Genomic DNA, 20090 nt, shown 5'->3' with positions numbered 1-20090 from the left:
TGTCACATCTGACAGCCTCCTGTATCAACAACATAACAGATTTAAAAAAAAAAAATCAGAGAGTACAGTATTTAATAAGTGAAGTTTACTCTTAGTTATCAACTTATTTTGCGTATGTAACCAGATTTCATAAACTATATACTCATCAGTAGCTTAGCTAAATATTCCTTCCAACATCCTTATAATCTGTCATAGAAACAAGCATAAAATTATCATACAGGAAATAGTGAGATAGAGATTTTACACATTTAAACATGATCTCCAGTAATTCAAGTCTTTTCTCATGCTAATAATAGAACTTCTTAGATTTAGCAGCAGAAGACAATTACATGTCACAGAATGGCATAATATAAAATGAGAAACTTTAAATATCTATGAGAAAAATGACATTATTAGCATTCATAGCATAGCCTATATCACACTGTATTTCCATTACTTGAGAGTAACATTTGTTTGATCTATTCAGAGTAATTCTGGATAGGAAGGACATAATCATGGACATAATCTTATTACAGCATCTGAGACCAACAGGACTATTGCTGCCTTTCATGCGCACCACAGGACTTCTGGGTACAGACTGTAAGGACACATTCTTGTTTAATTATTATGAAAATGTCACGTAAAGAATGAGAAGGGAGTTAAATCACTGTACAAAGATTTAAACTGGAAGCTGGTAAGGTTTTAATAACACTCTGCATGTGAATTATGCTTCCAATAACACATAAATGTATTATGAAGCTTTAGCTGGTATAAAGCAGTTTCTTACAGCTTAATGTATTTGAAAAGAGAACGGCTGTACTTTGTGGTAACAGAAATACCAATTATGAATCAAACTCTAGTTTAATTCACTTAATTATAGCTGCAGTTAAGGCAAAAGCCATGTTTAAATACTTTTTCTTCAGTTTGTGAAAGTGGAAAGACAATATTCATTTCCTCATATTTATTGGAGTACAGTAATGAAACCCAGCCATTCGCTGCAGTACCATGCACCCTCTTGGCATGCCTCTTGTTTTAGCTGGACTCCAGCCATTCTGCAGGCCACCTCCTTCTTCTGCCTCCTGCCATCCACCACACAGAAAGGGCGGTTCCTCCATCACTGGCCATTTCCCTTTTTACTTACCACAGCGCCTCCAGCCTTACCTCTGTATCCCAAGATACATGACCATGCAAATGGTACAAGCATCTCCAGGAGCAGGTAGAGGCGCAGGTTTGAAGGAAGGTAACACACTCGAAACCTGGTGTTTCAGGTGCCTGTGTCCAGGTGTTGGCGGGAATCTCTGTGAGGCGAGGTCAAGGCTGCCCCCTGCCTGACACAACTGGTCCCAACCGGCTCCAGCCAGTTCCACAGCAGAGACCACCACCAAAGCTGGTGGCACCTCTGTGGTAACACATTTAAGAAGGGGAAAACACTACATGGCTGTGAGGACTGAGGTAAAGAGTGGGAGAAATGAGCCCTGTGAGCACCCAGGTCACACAGGGAGGGGGATGTCTAGGTGCCCAGGCAGAGACTCCCTGCAGCTCCTGGAAGGACCATGGTGGAGCAGATTTTTTCTTGAAGGACTGCAACCTGTGAAGAAGACTCACACTGGGGCAGTGCTCTAGGTTGTGTAAGCTGAGAATAGCATATGTACTTGCTCTGTCACAAGCCAGGTAAATTGTCCTTGAAAAAGTCTAACCTGCTAAGACCACCTTGCCTCAGCAGCTGCAAAGCAACAGCATCACCGGACATTTTGAAAATTCCTTGTGGTGCCTTTGTAAAAAGAATCTTCAGATTCTTCTTTTTACTTACTAATGAAGAGAGGATGAGCAGTTCTGTTCTTCCATTAAAAAAAAAATCCCATGTTGGTGTACTGGGTGCTAGCTACAGACTAATTAATATCCCTCTGCAAGAAAAAGTAACATTTTAAGGAGTATTTGGAAGAAGGGATTTCTACTGTATTATAAGATGTTTACCTCATATCTGGAAGCATTATTCTGTTAAAAAAAAAAAAAAAGCAGCCTTGTCACAATCCTGACTGCAGGGGAGCCATGACAGAGTCTGACAGCTCAGATCTGTCCTGACTGCTCCTTTTAGGATTTAAATGTCAGTCTTCAGCCTCAGCCCCCATCCCTACATCTGCTTTAGCTGGAAGTGAGCAAGAACATCCAAATTTTACACAGACAGACCCCTTTTGACCTCAGGACAGCTGCCAGCCCTTCAAAAGCCACTGCTATCCTGTTCCCGCTGCTCCACCTCCAAGAGGGCAACCACAATATTTCATGTACATTTAATACTAACATGAAATATTTATTACCCTTTCCAGCTTTAAGTTCTGCTTAGTGTTTTACCTCAAACTTCAGATTGGCACCAAAAAACCCCGTACAACTGGAAGATTTCAGTCCCTAAATCCATGAAAGCTGCAGTTAAATGAGTTGCTTCACAAGATCACAATTAAAAGTTTATTTGCATTGTACATAATCAACCCTCTTATGCTCTAAATTATCATGTCATTATAGTGCTACAAGAACTTTTAAAGATATATTAAAGGATTTGAACGTGCATTATCTCATTACTCTTACACAGGCTGTCAATAAATCAATGTATTGCATGTGACTGGAAGTGCCTGGCATATTCTTCCTAACTGTCTACCCCAATAGTAAAACTCACTTTAACATCCCCGAGCATTTCAGACCCCACACCTCAACCTCCGATGCAACACAAAGCCCTCCTGCTGTGGCATCCCATCTCTAAAAACCCACAAGAGTGCAAACTGGCCCCAGCCCACTGGCCAACCATACGGGCTTTTAGGTTACCCACTGTGCTTCCCCGCCTGCACAAGCAGTCTTGCCCCGACAGTTAGAGCACCCACAGCTTCTGAGCACCTGCACAAAGGGCATGAGGGGAAGATGGATACCATGTGAATAGATGATCTGTAGTACAAGGTAAATGAAAGCGAAAACTCAACCCACAACAAAAAGTGGAGGATGCATGTTGAGGCACATCTGGAACAATGCAGGAAGCACAAGTGGCACAGCCTAGAGGCTCAGCGAGGGCACCCACTGCAGAACAGCAGTGTGAGGAAAGGACAAGAGTGCTGCAAGATGGGGATGCACAGCAGGGTAAGGCTGATGTGCAGCCAAGGAAAGAAGTGTCCAAGGAAAGGCTGGGGCCAGCCTGCCACACCTGCACTCCATGTGTGCCACAGGAGGAAAGGGCTGAACCTTAGCACCCCCATGCTCAGTCACCCCAACTGGGTACTGCCACCCAGTTGGCTGGGGGACGCAGCCTGTGGGCTGGGTAGGGACACCTGCAGCAGTCTCCCTGTGGGTGCAGGGCTGCAATGGAGTCAGGCCCTCACCCAGGTCTGGTGGGAACTTTGGGAGCCGCAGGCCAAGGAATCACACCTCAACACTCATCTGCCCCAGCAGTGATGGTTTAGCCTTCCTTCCTAGGGGTGTGGGCACGGGAAGATCATTTTTTCCAGTTCCTCCAAGGTGGACAAACAGCTTAAGTCCAGCTCAAAATGATTGGAAGGTGTTGTTTTAAAAAAAATTATAAAATTCACACATACAGAGAGTCTGAAAGACCGGGGTAGCACCAGGAACAGCTGCAGTGGGAGGGGCAGGGTCTCACCTTCCATGGATTCCAGCCCCAGGTTCAGGTACTTCCATCTACTGCCCACCAGACTTCTTTGAAGAAACGATGTGCCGATATATTAATAACCCATTCTTAGAGCAAAGACCTCTGAATAATTCTCACTCTTCTGTTTTCTACTACTGCTTCCTCCAAAACTCTACCCCTCAAGCCCAGAAAAGAAAAAAAAAAAGCATTTAAGAAACATTTTGAAATCCTACCAAAATCTGTTTTCTGTTATGTTAACCACTGGCTAGTAAACATCCTCCCCTGGCTTTAAGAAGAGCAGCTGCCAAGAACTGGCCTTCAACTCACTCAGACTGCAGAGGCTTTGTTACTGAGACACTCCCCTACAAGAGACAAGTTCCAGCTGGATATTGATATTTCACATTATTCCCACATATGAAATGTTTTAAAATACACAAGTTACTTAAAGTTTAAGCAATGTGCTAAAATACAAAGACCAAAAGTTTCTCCTTTATTAAGACTTCAAAAAAGACAATATATTAGTTCTGCTCATCTCTGCTTTTGCTGAAACAGGTGAAGTTACAGGTCACTTCACATGTCCTTGGCCATTATTCCCTATTGCACATTCAACTTCCACCTTATTAGTCAGACACATTGTTTCCAGCAGAAACTCTCTCCCATTTGAGCAAGCCTCATGTGTTTAAAATAAGAGGAGCTCCCACCAGCATCCATCTTGCTAATGGGGTAATGGATCTTCACGATTCTTGTAGTTCCATAATTATGGGTATAAGAGGTAGGACTTCTTCCTATTTTAAAAAGTACCAGCTCATCTCAGAAGGTTAAAGAAATAAAAATCACATCTTATTGTATGCAACAGACTAATAAAAAGGCTATGCATCAGCATAACAGGCAATGCATAACTCTTACAGTTCTGCTTGTGGAGGAAGTTATGCAAAGCCTCCTGGTGTTAAGCATGGGAAAGGCAAGAACACCCCAGCATGCTATAAAGTGATAGCCCAGCTCCTCACTTGCAGGTGAATCAAGCAGGTATTCCAGCTACTTAGCACTGCTTTCTTTGTGTCAGCAGCTCTTGTGAACAGGTCCGATCCATCCAGGCAAAGAGGATACACACCTTCCATCTCTCAACCATGGTATACTTGAAGAAAGGCACACAAGTATCAGCCTACATATGTGGAGAATGAAATGCAACCAGGCAGACAGGATAGATGTCCCTCAGGCATGTCCTTGTTCAGTCATTTTGTTTGCTAGAGTTGCATCTGTGACAGAAGGACTCAAGGCTGTGGGCCCAGAAAGGGGCTACAGAAGTTCCAGATTTCAGAGGCACAAGACAGGGTACTGCTACACATACAGAGTAGCAAATATCTACAAAAATTCCTTTGACTTTATATTATCAAATACACTCAAAAGCAAGATTGCTGCAACTCAGTCTGCCCTTCTGACCTCTGAGGCATCAGCACATTCTCAGCTGCATTTCCAGTTCTCCTTCTCATCAGCACCTGAATGGATGTGTAGTGAATCCTGGGGGGGGGGAGAAAAAAAGAAATAGAAGAGATTTCTTGTGTGTGCCTACTTCCCCTTCAGTCCTTACTGCAAGAAGGGGATCAAAGAATCCCAACCCATGCTTTCACCCACAGGACCCACACCACAGTAGAACTTTGCCACCAAGAGCTGCCCCACCACATTTCTTCTCTGCAGTTTCATCTCTCCTGCCAGTGCAAGTGTTAATTTGAATGATCTGGCTTTGGAAGAAAAGTAGCATCTCAGTGCAAACATCTTCCATCCTGGTTACACAAGGCAGGCTTTGCTAGCACGGGATTTTTCGTTACCTGGGTTAGAAGTTGATGATGTCTCAGCTGTCTATAGAACTGCAGCACAGAAGGATCAGCTCTCACTACTTTCGGATCAAAATCCAAAACACGGAGACCTGCAAGGCTACGGGCTCGGGAGAGGGCTACATAAGCCTGCCCACTTTCAAAGACGCGAGACAGGGAGATTTCCACACAATCTAAAGACATGCCCTATCAAAGAGAGCGAGAAGTTTGTTACAAATAAACAGGAACACTGTGCTGTATCAACACTCACCTGTCCTGCGAGTCTGTCAAAGGTACCATCCTTGGTGTACGGGCTTGATAAAAAAAAAAAAAAAAAAAAAAGGAAGTCTCCTGTTTGACTATGTAACTGATTAAAAAAAATGGGAATTGGTAGAAAGAAAAGGACGGTTTTCCACTGTCAGGAAATTGCTAGCAGACAGTAGAGTCCACTAACTCCAGTGAGCCTCTTGTGTGAAACTCCCCAAATCCCATATAATCAACACAGCAGGGAAAGAAATCCTGTTGTTTTCACTCCTAGTAATTAACTTGAGCAGCCACCAGTCTCAAGCAGTCCTCAGGCAGACCATCTGGGTTAGGCCTGGCCAGCCCTGTCTATACCAAGAGACATCCCAGGAGGCAGCAGAATTTACAGTGTGGCATGGGAACAAAAACTCACAGGTCTAATACCAAGACAAGTATTTATCTATGTGTATGAAGTCTTCTGGAAAGGTAGGAACTCAACACATCACGAAAGGGGGAAACCAGCCTGAAGAGTACAGCTGTGATTCCCACAGCTTCCTTAGGTACACTGCAAGCCTCAGGATCACTAATGCTGGTGACTATCAGGGAAACACTACCTTGATCAGTCCACAGTGGTAATTAATGCTGCTTTATAGTCTAAGACCAACTATGGAGATGGCAGCACCCCTACAGAAACTCTAGCAGTATTGCTAGCCCATCAACCCTATAGATGAGTATCACAAGCAGAAGAGGTGCTGCCTTCTCTGCAGCTAGACACACATATTCTAGAGGTCCCCCATCCAGGAAATAAGGCTTATAATAGTGTAAAAGTCTACAGATAGCTGTATAAGAACACCCACCTGACTCTTGTGAATGGAAATGGCCCATGCCAATTTTAAAGGCAACTGTTGACGACTCAGATGAACTCCTGACGGTCCTTTGAAGATCCATTTCTCCATTTTGATGACCTGTGTGACCCCACAGAGAAACCTAACCTTAGGCAGCCCTGTAAGAGTGGGAACAGGAGAGAAACAGAGATGTATTCCTGGCACTCAACAGCCAGAAAGGCAGCAGCCTGAGAACACTTTTTTTTTCCCTCCCCACTTTTTCCTCATGTCAGTCTTCCATTAATTTTAGGGCTGCATTAAAAAGAGAAAATACTACATAAAAACCCCCAAATTACCCAACAAAACACAAAACCCTAAACCCACAGTCAGTAAATAGGATGTTCTGACGTGATGTTTGGAACCTACTTAAATTACCTGACTTTAATTCTCCTGCTTATCAGTTGAGATGCAGAGAAAAATACACATTACAGGTAACAGAACTTTATTCTCTGAGAAAGACAAAAAACCCACCAAGACTTGCTTCAACACAACAGACAGGAAATGCAGATGAGCATACACATCTAGAGAATAAAGAAAAGCAAACACAAGAGGCCTACAGATAGCTACAGCTGATGCAGTGCATGACATCACAGCTCATGAGAACCCCAAGCCTCTCACTGCAGAGAAAACCTCCTCCCTGCTTTCCCTCAAATTATTCTTAGCAAGCAGCAAAGAAAATTAACAAGCCCTCAGCTGTGAATGATAAATTGTTTTTGTTTTTCCACTTCCTTCAACAAAAGATCAAAAAGCTTACTTACCCTTCTGTTCACTTTCAAATCCTACAACAACTCCTCGTGCCCCATTCACCAGCCCTTGAGACACATCCAGATTCTTAGCTAGCATCACCTACAGAGAAAAGGAAAAAATCCCTTAGTGCCTAGGCTTTACAGCCTGTTCAGCTACCTGCAGGTAAGCTTCAAGCCAGGAAGCATAAGCACAGCAGGCTGATATGGCCACATTATCCTATTGCAGGATAGAGCACCATCTCCAATTTGACTGAAATTGTTTCACAGCCTTTCCTTCCCAGGATTCCCAACTACATCATTCTGCAGCACTGAACACTTCACTTGAGCTGCTCTTGCCCACAGCCGTGAGTTTGGATCCAAGGAAACAGATTCCCCTTCCCCAGACACCAACCAGCCTAGACATATATAGATTCTGGGAACACCTAAGGAACAACTTCCCAAGGCAAACAGTGCTGCTGCTAAGCACAATCCTGTATCCTTTACACTGAGAGCCCTAGCTCACAGCAAGGTGCCCAGTCCTGCAAATGTGGCAAGCTGTGCCTTACCTTTATGGGTCAGGAGGGCTGCTGTACCTGGAGCTGAGACTGCAGGCAAGGACTGCCTGTGCTCTCTGCTACCTGGAAGCTTCTAAACCTGATTGGAAATGCGTGTCAAAGTCATAGCAGTCATCACCATCCATGAGACATGGTCCTGCACTTAAATCAAACTAATTCTCTGTCTGGATAAGATTCCAAGCAGAAAGGATACAAATAGTGGGATAGAATCTTCTCTATCTATGTTGGCCTGGCATAGCTATTCTACACTTAATCTGCATTCTATACATTAATTTACTCTATACATTTATCTGCTATTCTTTTATTTTTCTTAAGCAATTTGATCCACTGGTCTTTCAGAAATGTATGTACACACACACACTCACCTGAGCTCCAAGCTTTAGCTCAACTCTACCACCCACAGGACACTGAGCATCAATTAACTTCACTAGCATTGGGTCACTGTCCAAAGCCTCAAAGGTGTGCACTTTTCCTATTAAGGAAAAAAAGACATAACATATTGCAACCATTGAACATATTCTACAAAGCATTGCAGGAGGCTCAGCCTTTATTTCCAACAGCAATTCCCGTTTCAATATCCATTCTGCTCTGCTGGCAGATCTTCACACAAACCTTGTTGCATCCAATAGCAGAAAGCTCACTATTGCCTCTCTTCCCAATATAACTCCTAGAGCACAAGAAGGCTCAAGAATCAAAGGGCAGCAGTAAATAAGAACTGAGCAGTTATTTTGAGCATATGACCAGTTTCACTTGCTGCCCACACCAGATCGCCAAAGAGGACTAAGGAAGAGTCCTAGGGCCAGACAGGGAGGCAGAAATGAAATAGCTCTTAATTCAAATCATGGCTGGATAGAGCATGGCCTTTCTGAGGTACTATAAGAAAGAAAAAGTGGTGGTATGGAAGCAATAATGACCTACCTCGCAGCAAGCAATAAGCTTGCTGTCTATTATACACCAAGAAGTAACAGTGTGGATTTTTAAGCAAAAAGCTGTGAAGTTTTTTCCCAGGCAGCTCAACTCCAACACACGCAGCTTGGACTGGTGCTGCTGTGCATGATAGAACACCAGTTCCTCCTGATACCACAGTATCCCCATCGCATCCACTCAGAACTCAACCCTGAAGCCAGAAGCTTTCTCCAAGGCATTCACCTGATAGCTGTTGCAAGCGTCTCTCATTAGTTACTTCTACATCATCTTTATGGGTGCAAAGCCGTGTAGCCAGGATCCCATCATGCTCAGACCTGTTAGCAGCAGTCTGCATCAGCAGTCTGGTAACCTCCTCTGTGCACCTGGTAAGCAGATAAAGGGGATTATTATTTAAAGTGATCAGGAACAGGTCGTGAGCAGCAGTAACCTCTACACAGCTGGATCAGGCTGTGCGAGCCCCAGGCCTCTAGAGAGGGACAGAGAAAGATAACTGCACAAAGTTGGAGAGCAGTGCAAGTGTCTGCCCCAGCCCTGCCCTGGCCATTGCCAGCTCAGGATCCATTGCATTCCTTAGAAGAAATTGCAAAGAGGGACCCTAGAAAGGGTCCTTCCTTACCAGAGCAGCATACGTGAAACCCGCTTACATTAACTAAGGCATTTATAGCTATTGCCCCCAGCTACACATTACTGATAGAGCACAGGGAAGAACTGACAAACTGCTCTTTCCTCTGCTCTATCAGTAGGGAGCAGGAATTACAAAAAGCAGAGTTTCTCCTCACCTGCCTAAACGGACTGCACTCAGGAGTGAGACAAAGGTCTTGTCAGTCTGTCTTCGCACTTCAGTAAGCTCCATGTTTATGTGGATGCATTTCCTCCAGCTTTTTGCCTGGAAAATCATTCTCTTGTTAAAAAAGAGGCAGACTTGAAGTACAAGAGTGAGTTTAGGGACAGTTTTGTACCTGGAAGCAGAACTTGGTTTCTTCATTAGCCTTGCAGACTGGGGGTAGTTGCAAGAAGTCCCCACAGATGATTAGCTGAATTCCTCCAAAAGGCTCATCCCGTTTTCTGACTGCCCTGAAAAGGAAGGAGGAGAAGCAAAGCTTTGAATGCCCTCCAGGACCTCATCATAGTCAGGTCTCAGAAGTTACTTCTTAGTCTGTCAGTATATTCAAACATACACTGCCCACAGTAAAAGGTGATTATCCTAAGCTGTGTCAGAAAAACTCAAACAATTAAGCAATACTATTTCCAGGCATTCATTTTCCTTTGCCTACCCACCCCAGATGTCTTTACTAGTCTTTGTTCCTTGGTAGCTGTTATACTACAGCTGCTTCTCTTTGCAGGAGAAAACTGCTGGGCACAGCATGTATTCTGGGCTCAGCTCTATAGACAACACTTGGCTCCGGAGATGGAAACAGCAACCAGAACAGCCACAGCTGGGGACATGTTCAAAACCCATCTCAAGATAAAGGCCAGCCCAAGTGCTGGTTATGATTTCATGCTTCCTTCCAGCCCTATGCTAATAGTTGTCTTGTATCCATTCACGTAACCAGAGTAAGGAAACAACCTGGAAATTTATGGAAACTAGTTTCTGTTCATTGTTTGACCTGACAATCACTCACCTCGCCACTGCCTCCAGCTTGTCAAAGAACTTGCCATCCACCATGGAGATCTCATCAATAATTAAGTGCTGGCAGGCCAGCCAGTGCTGGCGCACCCCAGGCCTCTCTGCCAGCTGAATACACTGTTCCAGCGGTGCCTTCCCAGAGCCGATCCCTGGCAGGGGAGAAGAAAGCAAAGCTTTGGGAAGCTCCTGACTCTTTGGGAAGGGAGCGAGAGCTCCCAGCCCTTCACTGTCGGGCAGACCATTACCTGCAAAGGCATGGAGGGTGGTGCCACCGATGTGGCAAGCGGCCACTCCCGTGCTGGCTGTGGCGTAGGTGCTCTTCGGAGGGAGGGAGCCCACGATCTTCTTCAGCAGGAACGACTTCCCGGTCCCTTGGAGAAGGAAGAAGCAGCAGGTCAGCAGCGAAATCCAGGGATCTGACCCGGTGACAGCTGCCCCAGCCCTTCACCTGCACAGCCGGTGAAGAAGATGCTCTTCCCGCTCCGCACGGCGCTCAGCACCGCCTCCTGCTCCGCCGAGAGCCTCGCCGGGGGCCGCCTTTCCGCGCGGGGTACCTGCGGGACGAGCGGCGGCGCATTGTGAGGGCGGGGCCGGTAACTGGGGCCGGTAACCGGGGCTGCCCCCCTCGCCTCAGGACTCACCTCGGCCGGGCTCTCCCCCCGAGCCTCGCCGCCGCGGAGGCGGCTGGGGGCGCGCAGCAGGTCTCGCTCCTGCAGCGGGCTGATGACGGCGAAGGCCGGCGGCGGCCGGTCCAGCAGGCGGGGACCGCGCTGCGCGCCCCGCGGCCCGGCGGCGATCTTGAGCCGCAGGAGGCGGAGGAAGCGGCGCAGCGCGTCCGGGGGGCAGTCGGAGAGCAGGACCTGGGCGCCGCCCGGCCCCACTCGCACCGCCGCCCGCCCGTCGCCCGCGAACCGCGTGAAGAGTCGCACGGCATCACCGGCCAGCACGAAGCTCATCGCCGCCGCCGCCCCGCCGCTGCCGACCACCCGCAGCACCGGCTGCCGCAGCTCGTTACGGCCCAGCAGCACCAGCGCGCCCCGCAGGACGCGGCGCCGCGGGCCCCGTCCCCCCGGCAGCGGCTGCTCCACAGCCACCGTGCAACGCAGCTCCGCGTCCTCCATCCTGCCACAGCAGCCCCACCGGCCGTTCAAACCCGCCGCGTGCAGCCGCCGCCAATCAGCGCCAGGAGCTTTAACTCGGCAGCCAATAGAAGGCGGGAAGGGAGTCGGTCCGAGAAGGGGGGCGGAGCCCCAGCCGGGCCAATCAGCACCCTCGCAAGGGACCACGTGAGTCGTTGCTAGGCCACAGGAGGCCGCGTAGCCCCGCGGAGTCATGGCCGCCCGCAGCGGGGAGAAGGAGCCGCTGAACCCGGTGCGGCAGAACCAGCTCCTGTGCGAGCGAGTGCGGAAGGAGCTGCAGTGCCAGAGGCTGCACACGCAGTACGGCGTGAACCCCCTCCACCGCGGTGAGGCGGCGCGAGAGAACCGGCGTGAACCCCCGAGCGCAAGACAAGGCTTGCGGGGCACAGGGAAGGGTCGTGGGGCGGGTCGGAGGCAGGGGCAGACCCCGCAGCACTCAGCAGCTGCACCCAGGAACGCCAGCAATGGCCAGTGAGAGGGGTAGATCTGGAAGGAGCAACTGGTGGGCTTTTTGTTGTGCCAGAGAAACCAGTCTGCACGCTCAAAAGACAGAATTGAGACACGACCAATGTTCCCAAACAGACGGTGCGTTAGGAAACACGTAGAAGTGAGGCAACCATTTAGGATCTGGAATCCAAGGACCTTGAGCAAAAAAAACCCAGAGCTAAGATGGGGTACAGAGCGCAAACACTACACCACATTTCTTCAGCCCCGGGCCGGTTTCTATCTGCCAATTCACAGTCATAGAATGTCATGGACGTGGTGGCGTGGACGGGTGATGTGAATAGATTCACTCAGGTGTAGGTTTCACCGTGAAACAAAAATGAACCAAAGGAAAATTGTTTGAAACCTGGCACCCTGCAGGCCACCATGAGGGTGGGGTGGAACTTTGCCATGATGAACGCAGGCAGCATCCCAGAGAAGGGCCTTTAGCATGCATATCACCTTTCCCTTAGTACTCTAACTCATTTTGTTCCGTTCACATGCTGTTCTTCCTTTAAGACTTCAGCGAAATACCTGGGCCCAAACTGGGGGACAACGAAAAGGAACATTTGCAGTGATGGATATCCTATACCTGGCCGTGATGCTAAATTCACATTGAAGTCATTCACCTGCATTATTTCTTTCCAGTTCACACCATCACCAAGAAGCCTATGTCTTGGCATGATAATATAGAAGAACCAGCAGATGGTAAGAAAATCACTAATAAGTAAGATTAAAAAAATTCCAATCAGTCTAAAAGAAGACATACATAGAAACACCCCTGTGACAATATAAGAAAGTTAAACTCATTCGTGATTTTTGTTAAACATAAGGTTGGGGGGGGGGGGTTTCTACTTTAAGGCCCTTTCCCACTACTTTTGATTATCAGTACAAGATTGTATTCGTGCAATTATGCTTTTATTTTTGTTTTTAGTTATCATACTATAAAATTCTGCTTGAGAATCTAAACCTCTTTCAGGGGAAAACAAAAAAAAAATCCAGAAACATGTTTTATACAAATGTTGTCTGTTCACTGCAGATTCTACCTAGTCACTGCATATGGTAAACTGAAGAAATGGCTGCTGAGTCTTGCTTTAGAGCACTACTAACAGGAACCCTTAGAGCAACTGCTCCCGTATTTCTAACACGCCAATTCTGTCTAAAAGCCTTACTGGTCAGTTAAGGTTGGCCTGCTCTAGTCAGGGATTGGGGGTAGGGGGGATGGGTGGGATTGGACACCCAAAAGGAGTAACGGCAACAGGTCTCAGGCAACTGAGAAAGATGACAGCTAACATGGAGCGCTGGTTGATACTAGATGTTGTATGAAAAAAGTAAGATGCTGCAATACAGTAGATGAGGATGATAGAATTAACAGGACAGTATAGACAGGAAAATCTTGAAACTTCATCAGGATAGATTTGAGTAGAAATGTCACCCTGCATTCTCTTACAAGATCATTCACAGAAGCAGAAGTTGCCTCCAACCTTGGCTTTCTTGCTATTGCTTGGACAGTGTTAGGATGCCTCATTCTAACATATATTCATAGATGAGTGTTTTTTAAACGTACTTTCTTTCATTTGTATTTGTGTCTCTTAAACCAACAGCCAAGTTTCTGAATCTTATTCACCATGCAGCACTGGAGCCAACCAAGAAATATTCAGAGCCACAAACTGAAAGCCAAGAAATTGGCTGGAACACAACGCCTTTGGTGAGTAGACTGCTTAAGGACTCAGCTCTTTGCAGGATTCAGAGAGGTTCAGCCCATCCCACTGAAATATATTCATGCAAGAAAACAATTTGTGACAAATATTGAAAACAAGAATGACTAGAAATGAGCGGAGCTGTTCATGAACAGCAATTTTTTTTAAATTTACAGGTAAGAGGACTCTTTACACTGCCATAGGCTTGTGAACACAGAAACAGTAGACTTCCCCTGAAAAACTTGCATGCAAAATACCTACAGTGACAGTCAACCCCAAGCATATTGCCAAATGCCACATATATAGTCACAGCTGTTTATTAAAGCATTCAGCCATGAGAAATGGCAAAGTGAGCAATGTGAAGTGACATACATAAGTACTATGAAAAGAAATGTGCTGCTGTACAGTATCTTTCAAACAAATTGCAAGCAGAGCCATAAAATTAATAATCAGCTGAGTAAACCTGAGGCAGAATACACCAACGAAGACTCATTTGGGGAAGTGTGAATAAATAGGAGGAGAAGAAATCTTATTAACAAGCTGAGACATCAATCACATCTGACAAACAAATAACTGCGATGATGACTGACTTTGTAGATTAGTGTTTCAAGAAAGGCAAATGAGGGCCTCATTAATTTTGGCTTGTACAAAGAAAATTAAGATAAATGAGATAGTCTTCTGCAACTTTTCATATTACACTTCAGGTAAACTAGTTACTCATGACAAAGCTAGAGACAGACATCCCAGCAGGGCTTCACGCTGCTAAGATACTGGTGGAAGGATTAGGCTGGCAGGAAAAAGGCAACTAAATTTGTGTGTAGGGAAGTGAGTTAAATTTATAGAGTCAGGACTCATGATGCTGTTTCATATGTTAAGTTCTCCTTTTTCACCAGGTTCTACCATAACGAAGCAGTGAACAGTATATTCTCAAATAAGTGGTACCCTACTCGTTTGTCATTTTGGCATTTCTCAGCAGCAAGAACACCATGCATCACTCTTCTCAGGAGGGATTACTACTACTAGTTCTAGTAAGAGCACATGACTATTCATAATTTTTCTTTCCTAGATTCACGTGGACCGTACTGATTGCAGACTCTACTTCCCACGCCGGAGGACTGAGATCACTAAATAAATGGCTGCCACGGGGCACAGGGAGTCTGAGAACCTGCAGCAGTAGAGTGGCAAAGCCACATAACTTAGATAGAAGCAGTTAATGACATCTAATGTGTTAGGCCCTGCTTGTTATTAGGTGAGTCTGGTAGATGTCTGGCAAGAGAAGATAGCAAGAAAAAGGAAGAGAAAACCTCAGTCTGTCCAGATTTGCAGCCTGACAGTAGTTACAGAAATAAACCTATTTATAAGATTGCTGCATTTGACTCACTGCTGTTTCCAAACTCATCTATATGAATAGTCTAAAAAACACTTTAACATCTTGACAGGCTTCTAACTTCTTATTTTGACATCGGCAGCATGACCCAGAACTCAAGTTCACCAAGTACATGTCAACAGTAGCTGTGGGAAAAACTGTCAGAATGACAGGAACAAAGGGCAGGCTTCAGCTACCGTTCATGACACAACTAAGCATGAATTAGACATAGTTCTGTGCAAACCATTTAATGCGTTCACACGCCAAAGCTTTAAGTAGAAAACAATCCTTCAACAAAAGAGACAGTAAGAAGAAATTAGTGATAAGGCACTAGTTTCCACTGACTTTTGTTCTTGCCACTTGGAAGCATCCAGCTTGCTCCACAGTTAGCTGCTTGGTAACAGCAGAAACACATCTTGCAACACACAAACACAGGAACCCCACTGGGGACCACAGTCCTCTTATCGCGCTCGACTCTTCATTTTCTGCCTTGCTCTCTTTCCAGGTCTCTTCTGAAAAAAAAAAAAGAAGAAAAAGAAAAAAAAAAAAGACAGATTCAGACCTTTATTTTCACGTTCTCAATCTTTGTTCTAGCTCTATAGCTTGGGGAGGATACCAAGAGGATATTTGTCAGTACCTCAGGAGAGGGAGGTTTTGGGACACAGGTAGCAACAAACAGTACTTGCTAACTGCCCCACTCACGTACCTGCTCACACACCGAACCACCATCCTCAACTCTGTCTGCAACTGAATTATGCTCCGCTCCCAAAGACACTGTCACTTCCATGTACTCAGCTCTCCCTCCCAGATCAGGGCTGGCTTCCTAGCCAACCAGGGTCATTTCCATGCAACATTTTACTTACATTGAGGGCTTTCTTCCCTCCTTTTCCTGCTTTTCCTGGGCCTTTGTTGTGAGCCACTTTTGACTGGAAGCTGGATACATCATTAAAACTCTCCTTTGTGTTCCACTTTGAGCCCTTCTTCTTCCCACCAAAACCAAACTTCTGATTCTTGTATCGTCTTTTGGCATTTGGTCTGAAAAATAACCGAATAGCATGGTCACCTATGTTCCTGTCCTCACAAAGCTCTCAAGAAGGCACATGCATCTGCTGATGGACTCCCATCAGCCTTCATGAAAGTTTTCCCTCTTATTGAAGAAACAGAAATTAGCACATTTCAGTCTCCATTCCATTCTGGCCACAGTTTTCCTCCTCTCTAGGGACAGAAAGCCAGCTCAGATTTATTTTAACAAATATTAATCGGAACAGCTATCTTGTTTCATAAAATTATTCCCTAAAAGACTGAAAAAATATCAGAGGCTCTGCATTTAAATATTTTTCTTTTCTGGTCTCACCCCTTCTTTATCCGTTGACTTGCAATGCCTTTTTTATTCCCCTGAGATGACGTCTGCTCTTCATCTAGAAAATCCAGCTTGTCAGAGAGACCTGCAAGAGCAAAGACATAACAGTTGCTCAGCTACCACCACAGAAAATACAAATTTTCAGTTTAAGCAAGTAACAGCAATGCATCACCCTCACTGAAGAACAGCTACTTGGGAGGATTTTCACTGCCACTGGCATATGATTCTGCTCAGCAGCAGCCTTTCAAGCTCACTGCCCGGCACTACAGATTGACACCACACATCACACTCCTTTATACTGCTCACACATCACTATTCCATTACACATTTGTTCTCTCAGATAAGTTAACTTTACCTTTCTGGTATTTCTTGACTGCATTCAACATATTTTTTTTCTCCTTTTGTCTCCTCTGCAGAATCTCAGTTTGCACCTGAGATTAGAAGCAGAATGTTAGTGTTGTTCCTGGTAGTGTCCCATATATATATATATATATATATTTTTTTTTAAATTTTTTTTTTTTTTTTAAGGTATCCCATCTTTTGCTCTGGCTTCCTTCAAAGTGGCTAGACAGAAGACTAGACACATTCCATATACTTTAGCCAGCCTCCTGTGCTCCCACTTTCTAAGCTCCTCACTCAGGCTCTAGATTCTTGTCATAGATAGGTCCCCTTTGTAGCTCGCCCTCACCTTCTTGCCATATTTTCTCATTGCACGAAGCTGTTTTGCTTTCTCAGACCTCTCCATTGCTTCCTGTTTACTCTTAAGCTTCTGTCGAATCTTATTAGGGAATAGAAAAACAAAATTTATCAGTAACATAAAAGAAAATGTGAGAATTTTATGATTGCTGTGCAGTCCTGAAAGCAATAGTTATGTGAACTATCAATGAGTGTAAAAACGAAAATATGTCTCAATCAGACAATGCTTTATAAGGCATAATGTTCTTTCAACTCAAGGCTGGAATAGTTATTACAGAAACTCCTGAACTGATCTGTAGCCAAAATCTTGTTAAAAAACCCCAAAACTCATACAGAAACAAGACAATGGGCTTGTAATGGGCTCTAATGGAACAGCTAAACAAGAGTATCTTGTCACATCTTGTCAGTCTACTCAGGTGTATGCAGAAGACTTAATAATTTCTTTCTTGTCATTATTAAAAGCACTGAAAAAGAGTCAACAATCCTTCCATGCCACAGAAAATATATTTTTCATTCTCTCCTTGTTCACAAACATTTCTATAAGGATGCCACATTACAAGGGATTAGAAAGACTGCAACACAGATCTTCTGGATTTGGTCTGTGACTCCACTAGGAGAGAAAAACTCTGTTCTTCAAACAGAAGCCAGCAAAGAAGGTAATAGTAATGTGCAGAATTGACTTAAGCCTCATCACAAGCTAATTATTAATCTTCATCTTCTCTAGGAAGATTCTATCAGCCATCAAAACAGTGATCAAGCCATACATGAACCTCCAAATTAGACTCCAGCCCATATTTGTTTAACTTATACAATGTATTCTTTTTTCTGAAACTAAACCAAAAATTAGGGTTCCATTTTGAACAAAGACCACAAATCAAGAAGCAAGTTTGCAAAATTATTTCCTACACAAATCTGACTTACTACCCATGATAGACTAATTCAATAACACACAGTTTAAAATCACAAAGAACCAAAACACACTAAGTATAAACAAGTATACTTACATAGGGAAAAAGGATCACATTAATGCCACAGCTGACTGCAAGTCTTAGGACAGAGAGCATAAACACAGCCAACTTTACAACCACTGTCACATATATGGAGAAAAAGTCTCCATTTTTAATATTAAATACATTCAGGACAGAATATAAACCGTGTTTTTCTACTTTATGTTCCAACCTGTTAGGGAAAACCCCACACTGCTGAAATACCTAAACAGGAAGAAATTTCTTGCCACAAACAAAGTTTCAAACACAAACATTGTCACAGGCATTTGTCAGAGAGATGAAGGTAAGTATTCACACATCACACCTTAAAGTTAATCCCTAACACAGGCTAAACCCAACAAATAACACAGAAAAGAAAGCCATTATTCACTGCACATACCTTCTGCATCTGTTGGTCTGATTTGGCCATCTCTGCAAAGTAATCATCTGGCCTTCTAGTAGGAACTTGGAGCTTACGCAACCTAGGTAGGGCTTCCAGGACGGCTGCCTGAGCCTGCCGGTAACTACGGAGACAGCACAGCACCAGCTCTGTCACTGGGTACGGGGCATCCCACAGCACCAACAGAAACTCTGCTCACATAAGCTAGCTGATACCAGGATTTAACAACTGATCTAGGGTTATATCAACATGCTGCACCCTACAGCATTCAGTGCTACTAAAAGCAATTTAGGTGCCAATACAATATTAACGCATATATCTTGTGCATATGCATTTATCTGGTTTCCAATTACAGTTTCATATGTTTGATTATGAAAGGCAAGGCAGAGCAAGAGAACTGTAATAACACCAAAACAAATCCACAAAGAAAAATCCATATCCTGTGTTAAAGCCATAGTACTGCAACCAAGGAACTTTTTAAATAACCTTTTCAGCAAAGGATGGAAGTCTGCTCCACGGAGGGAAATTATTTCCATTATTAAGCAGGATAAGTTAAATATACTAGCATTAATTTGTAGTTGTTGTGGAAAACATTCACAGCCATCAAATGTAAAAGACACAGCCCACGAGTGACAGCCAGCGTGGCAGCCTGCAGCACACCTGCAAAACACGACTCCAAGCACAGAGCAGGATGCCAGAAATCTCTCCCTGCAAGAAGTCTCTCTCTTTGACACTTACAAGCTCATCTCTCTCTGGAAATCATTCTCAGGATCAACAGCATCTTTGTCGGAAGCGCTCTGCAAGACAGGGTCCACGACCTGGCCAGAAGTCATATCCAGCCTTTCCACCCAAGCTAGCTGCTGCTTGAATTCGGACAGGCACTGCTTCAGGCCGTCCTGCAAAGGAAGCACAGCTCTGCACACCACCGCACAGAACCACCGCCCCCAGGCCGGCCCGGCTGAACCTCCAGGTCACCCCGTGGGATGCTCCTCCAAGGCCGCTGGGCGATACCCCAAATGACCACAGCAGCGCAGGAACCCAGGAGGCCTGCCCTGCCCTGCCCCGCCCCGCCCCCCGCGGCCCTAAGCCCAGCGGCGGTTCCTCTGCCCCGCACCCGGCGCTGGGGAACGCGGGCCCCGACGCGGGGTTTCCGCCCTTGCCCCAGGAAGGCGCCGTCCGGCCCCGCAGACCCCGCTCACCACGTCGTTGCGCCGCTTCGGCCGCTCCTCTAGCACCACGTTGAGCCCCGGCTTCAGCGCGCCCCTCGAGAAGGCCTCCTGGAGCTGCGGAGAGGGCACGGTCAGGCCGCGCCGCCGGCGAGGGCACCGGGCGGACCTACCCCGCGGCTGTCGGGGAAGGCCTCACCGCCGAGCCCGTGCCTCGGCCCCGCCACCGCGGGCTCACCTCCGAGTCCGAGAGAGAGGAGTCCTCCGAGCCGGAGTCCGAACCGGAGTCGGAGAGGGACCCGCGCCACGCCATGCTGCCGGTACTGCCACCGCCGCTTCCGGCCGCGTGCGCGCGCCTCCGCCGTCGCTTCCGGAGGTGCCGGGGCCGCGGTTGCCACGGC

At 45.9% G+C, this 20090-nt stretch overlaps 3 protein-coding genes across 4 annotated transcripts; 1 reads left to right on the top strand and 2 right to left on the bottom strand.

Moving 5' to 3' along the window:
- The first annotated feature begins 280 nt into the window (after window positions 1-280).
- Window positions 281-14915, top strand: CFAP144 (cilia and flagella associated protein 144). Of its 2 annotated transcripts, none has more exons than XM_075759751.1 (4): window positions 281-579; window positions 12664-12723; window positions 13620-13723; window positions 14782-14915. In XM_075759751.1, exons 1-4 carry the CDS (start codon window positions 495-497, stop codon window positions 14845-14847), a joined length of 315 nt encoding a protein of 104 aa, XP_075615866.1. In that variant the 5' UTR covers window positions 281-494; the 3' UTR covers window positions 14848-14915. The 2 variants fall into 2 exon arrangements, with proteins under 2 accessions (XP_075615866.1, XP_075615864.1); XM_075759749.1 differs by lacking the exon at window positions 281-579 and adding an exon at window positions 11719-11858.
- On the bottom strand, window positions 2315-11547 carry PIF1 (PIF1 5'-to-3' DNA helicase). The gene is made up of 12 exons (XM_075759731.1): window positions 11035-11547; window positions 10842-10947; window positions 10639-10764; window positions 10389-10542; window positions 9726-9840; window positions 9546-9652; window positions 8989-9128; window positions 8205-8311; window positions 7298-7385; window positions 6513-6658; window positions 5428-5619; window positions 2315-5119 (listed from the first exon to the last, which is right to left on the bottom strand). The coding sequence occupies exons 1-12, from the start codon at window positions 11512-11514 to the stop codon at window positions 5063-5065; spliced, it is 1818 nt and encodes a 605-aa protein (XP_075615846.1). The 5' UTR covers window positions 11515-11547; the 3' UTR covers window positions 2315-5062.
- EBNA1BP2 (EBNA1 binding protein 2) lies at window positions 14019-20050 on the bottom strand. Its single transcript, XM_075759743.1, has 9 exons — window positions 19928-20050; window positions 19723-19806; window positions 19262-19419; window positions 18524-18647; window positions 17130-17219; window positions 16797-16872; window positions 16436-16526; window positions 15945-16116; window positions 14019-15593 (listed from the first exon to the last, which is right to left on the bottom strand). The coding sequence occupies exons 1-9, from the start codon at window positions 20000-20002 to the stop codon at window positions 15543-15545; spliced, it is 921 nt and encodes a 306-aa protein (XP_075615858.1). The 5' UTR covers window positions 20003-20050; the 3' UTR covers window positions 14019-15542.
- Between the last annotated feature and the right edge of the window lie 40 nt (window positions 20051-20090).

This window comes from Balearica regulorum, chromosome 8, assembly GCF_011004875.1.
Source record: "Balearica regulorum gibbericeps isolate bBalReg1 chromosome 8, bBalReg1.pri, whole genome shotgun sequence".
Lineage (NCBI taxonomy): Eukaryota > Metazoa > Chordata > Aves > Gruiformes > Gruidae > Balearica > Balearica regulorum.
Note: the sequence above shows the minus strand (reverse complement) of the source record. Positions and strands in the feature narration are given on the sequence as shown.

Bases quoted from the DNA above. Each gene is read 5' to 3' on its own strand.
- PIF1 (XM_075759731.1), bottom strand. From the start codon at position 11,514: ATGGAGGACGCGGAGCTGCGTTGCACGGTGGCTGTGGAGCAGCCGCTG. The intron at 9,841-10,388 runs GTGAGTGATTGT...CTTCCTTTTCAG, and splicing joins AAGCTGGAGGCAGTGGCGAG to GGCAGTCAGAAAACGGGATG. The intron at 9,129-9,545 runs GTGAGGAGAAAC...TCTGCTTACCAG, and splicing joins AGTGCAGTCCGTTTAGGCAG to GTGCACAGAGGAGGTTACCA.
- CFAP144 (XM_075759749.1), top strand. From the start codon at position 11,726: ATGGCCGCCCGCAGCGGGGAGAAGGAGCCGCTGAACCCGGTGCGGCAG. The intron at 11,859-12,663 runs GTGAGGCGGCGC...ATTTCTTTCCAG, and splicing joins CGTGAACCCCCTCCACCGCG to TTCACACCATCACCAAGAAG. The intron at 13,724-14,781 runs GTGAGTAGACTG...TTTCTTTCCTAG, and splicing joins GCTGGAACACAACGCCTTTG to ATTCACGTGGACCGTACTGA.
- EBNA1BP2 (XM_075759743.1), bottom strand. From the start codon at position 20,002: ATGGCGTGGCGCGGGTCCCTCTCCGACTCCGGTTCGGACTCCGGCTCG. The intron at 19,807-19,927 runs GTGAGCCCGCGG...CCCTCTCCGCAG, and splicing joins CCTCTCTCTCGGACTCGGAG to CTCCAGGAGGCCTTCTCGAG. The intron at 16,527-16,796 runs GTAAAGTTAACT...TTGCTCTTGCAG, and splicing joins AGTCAAGAAATACCAGAAAG to GTCTCTCTGACAAGCTGGAT.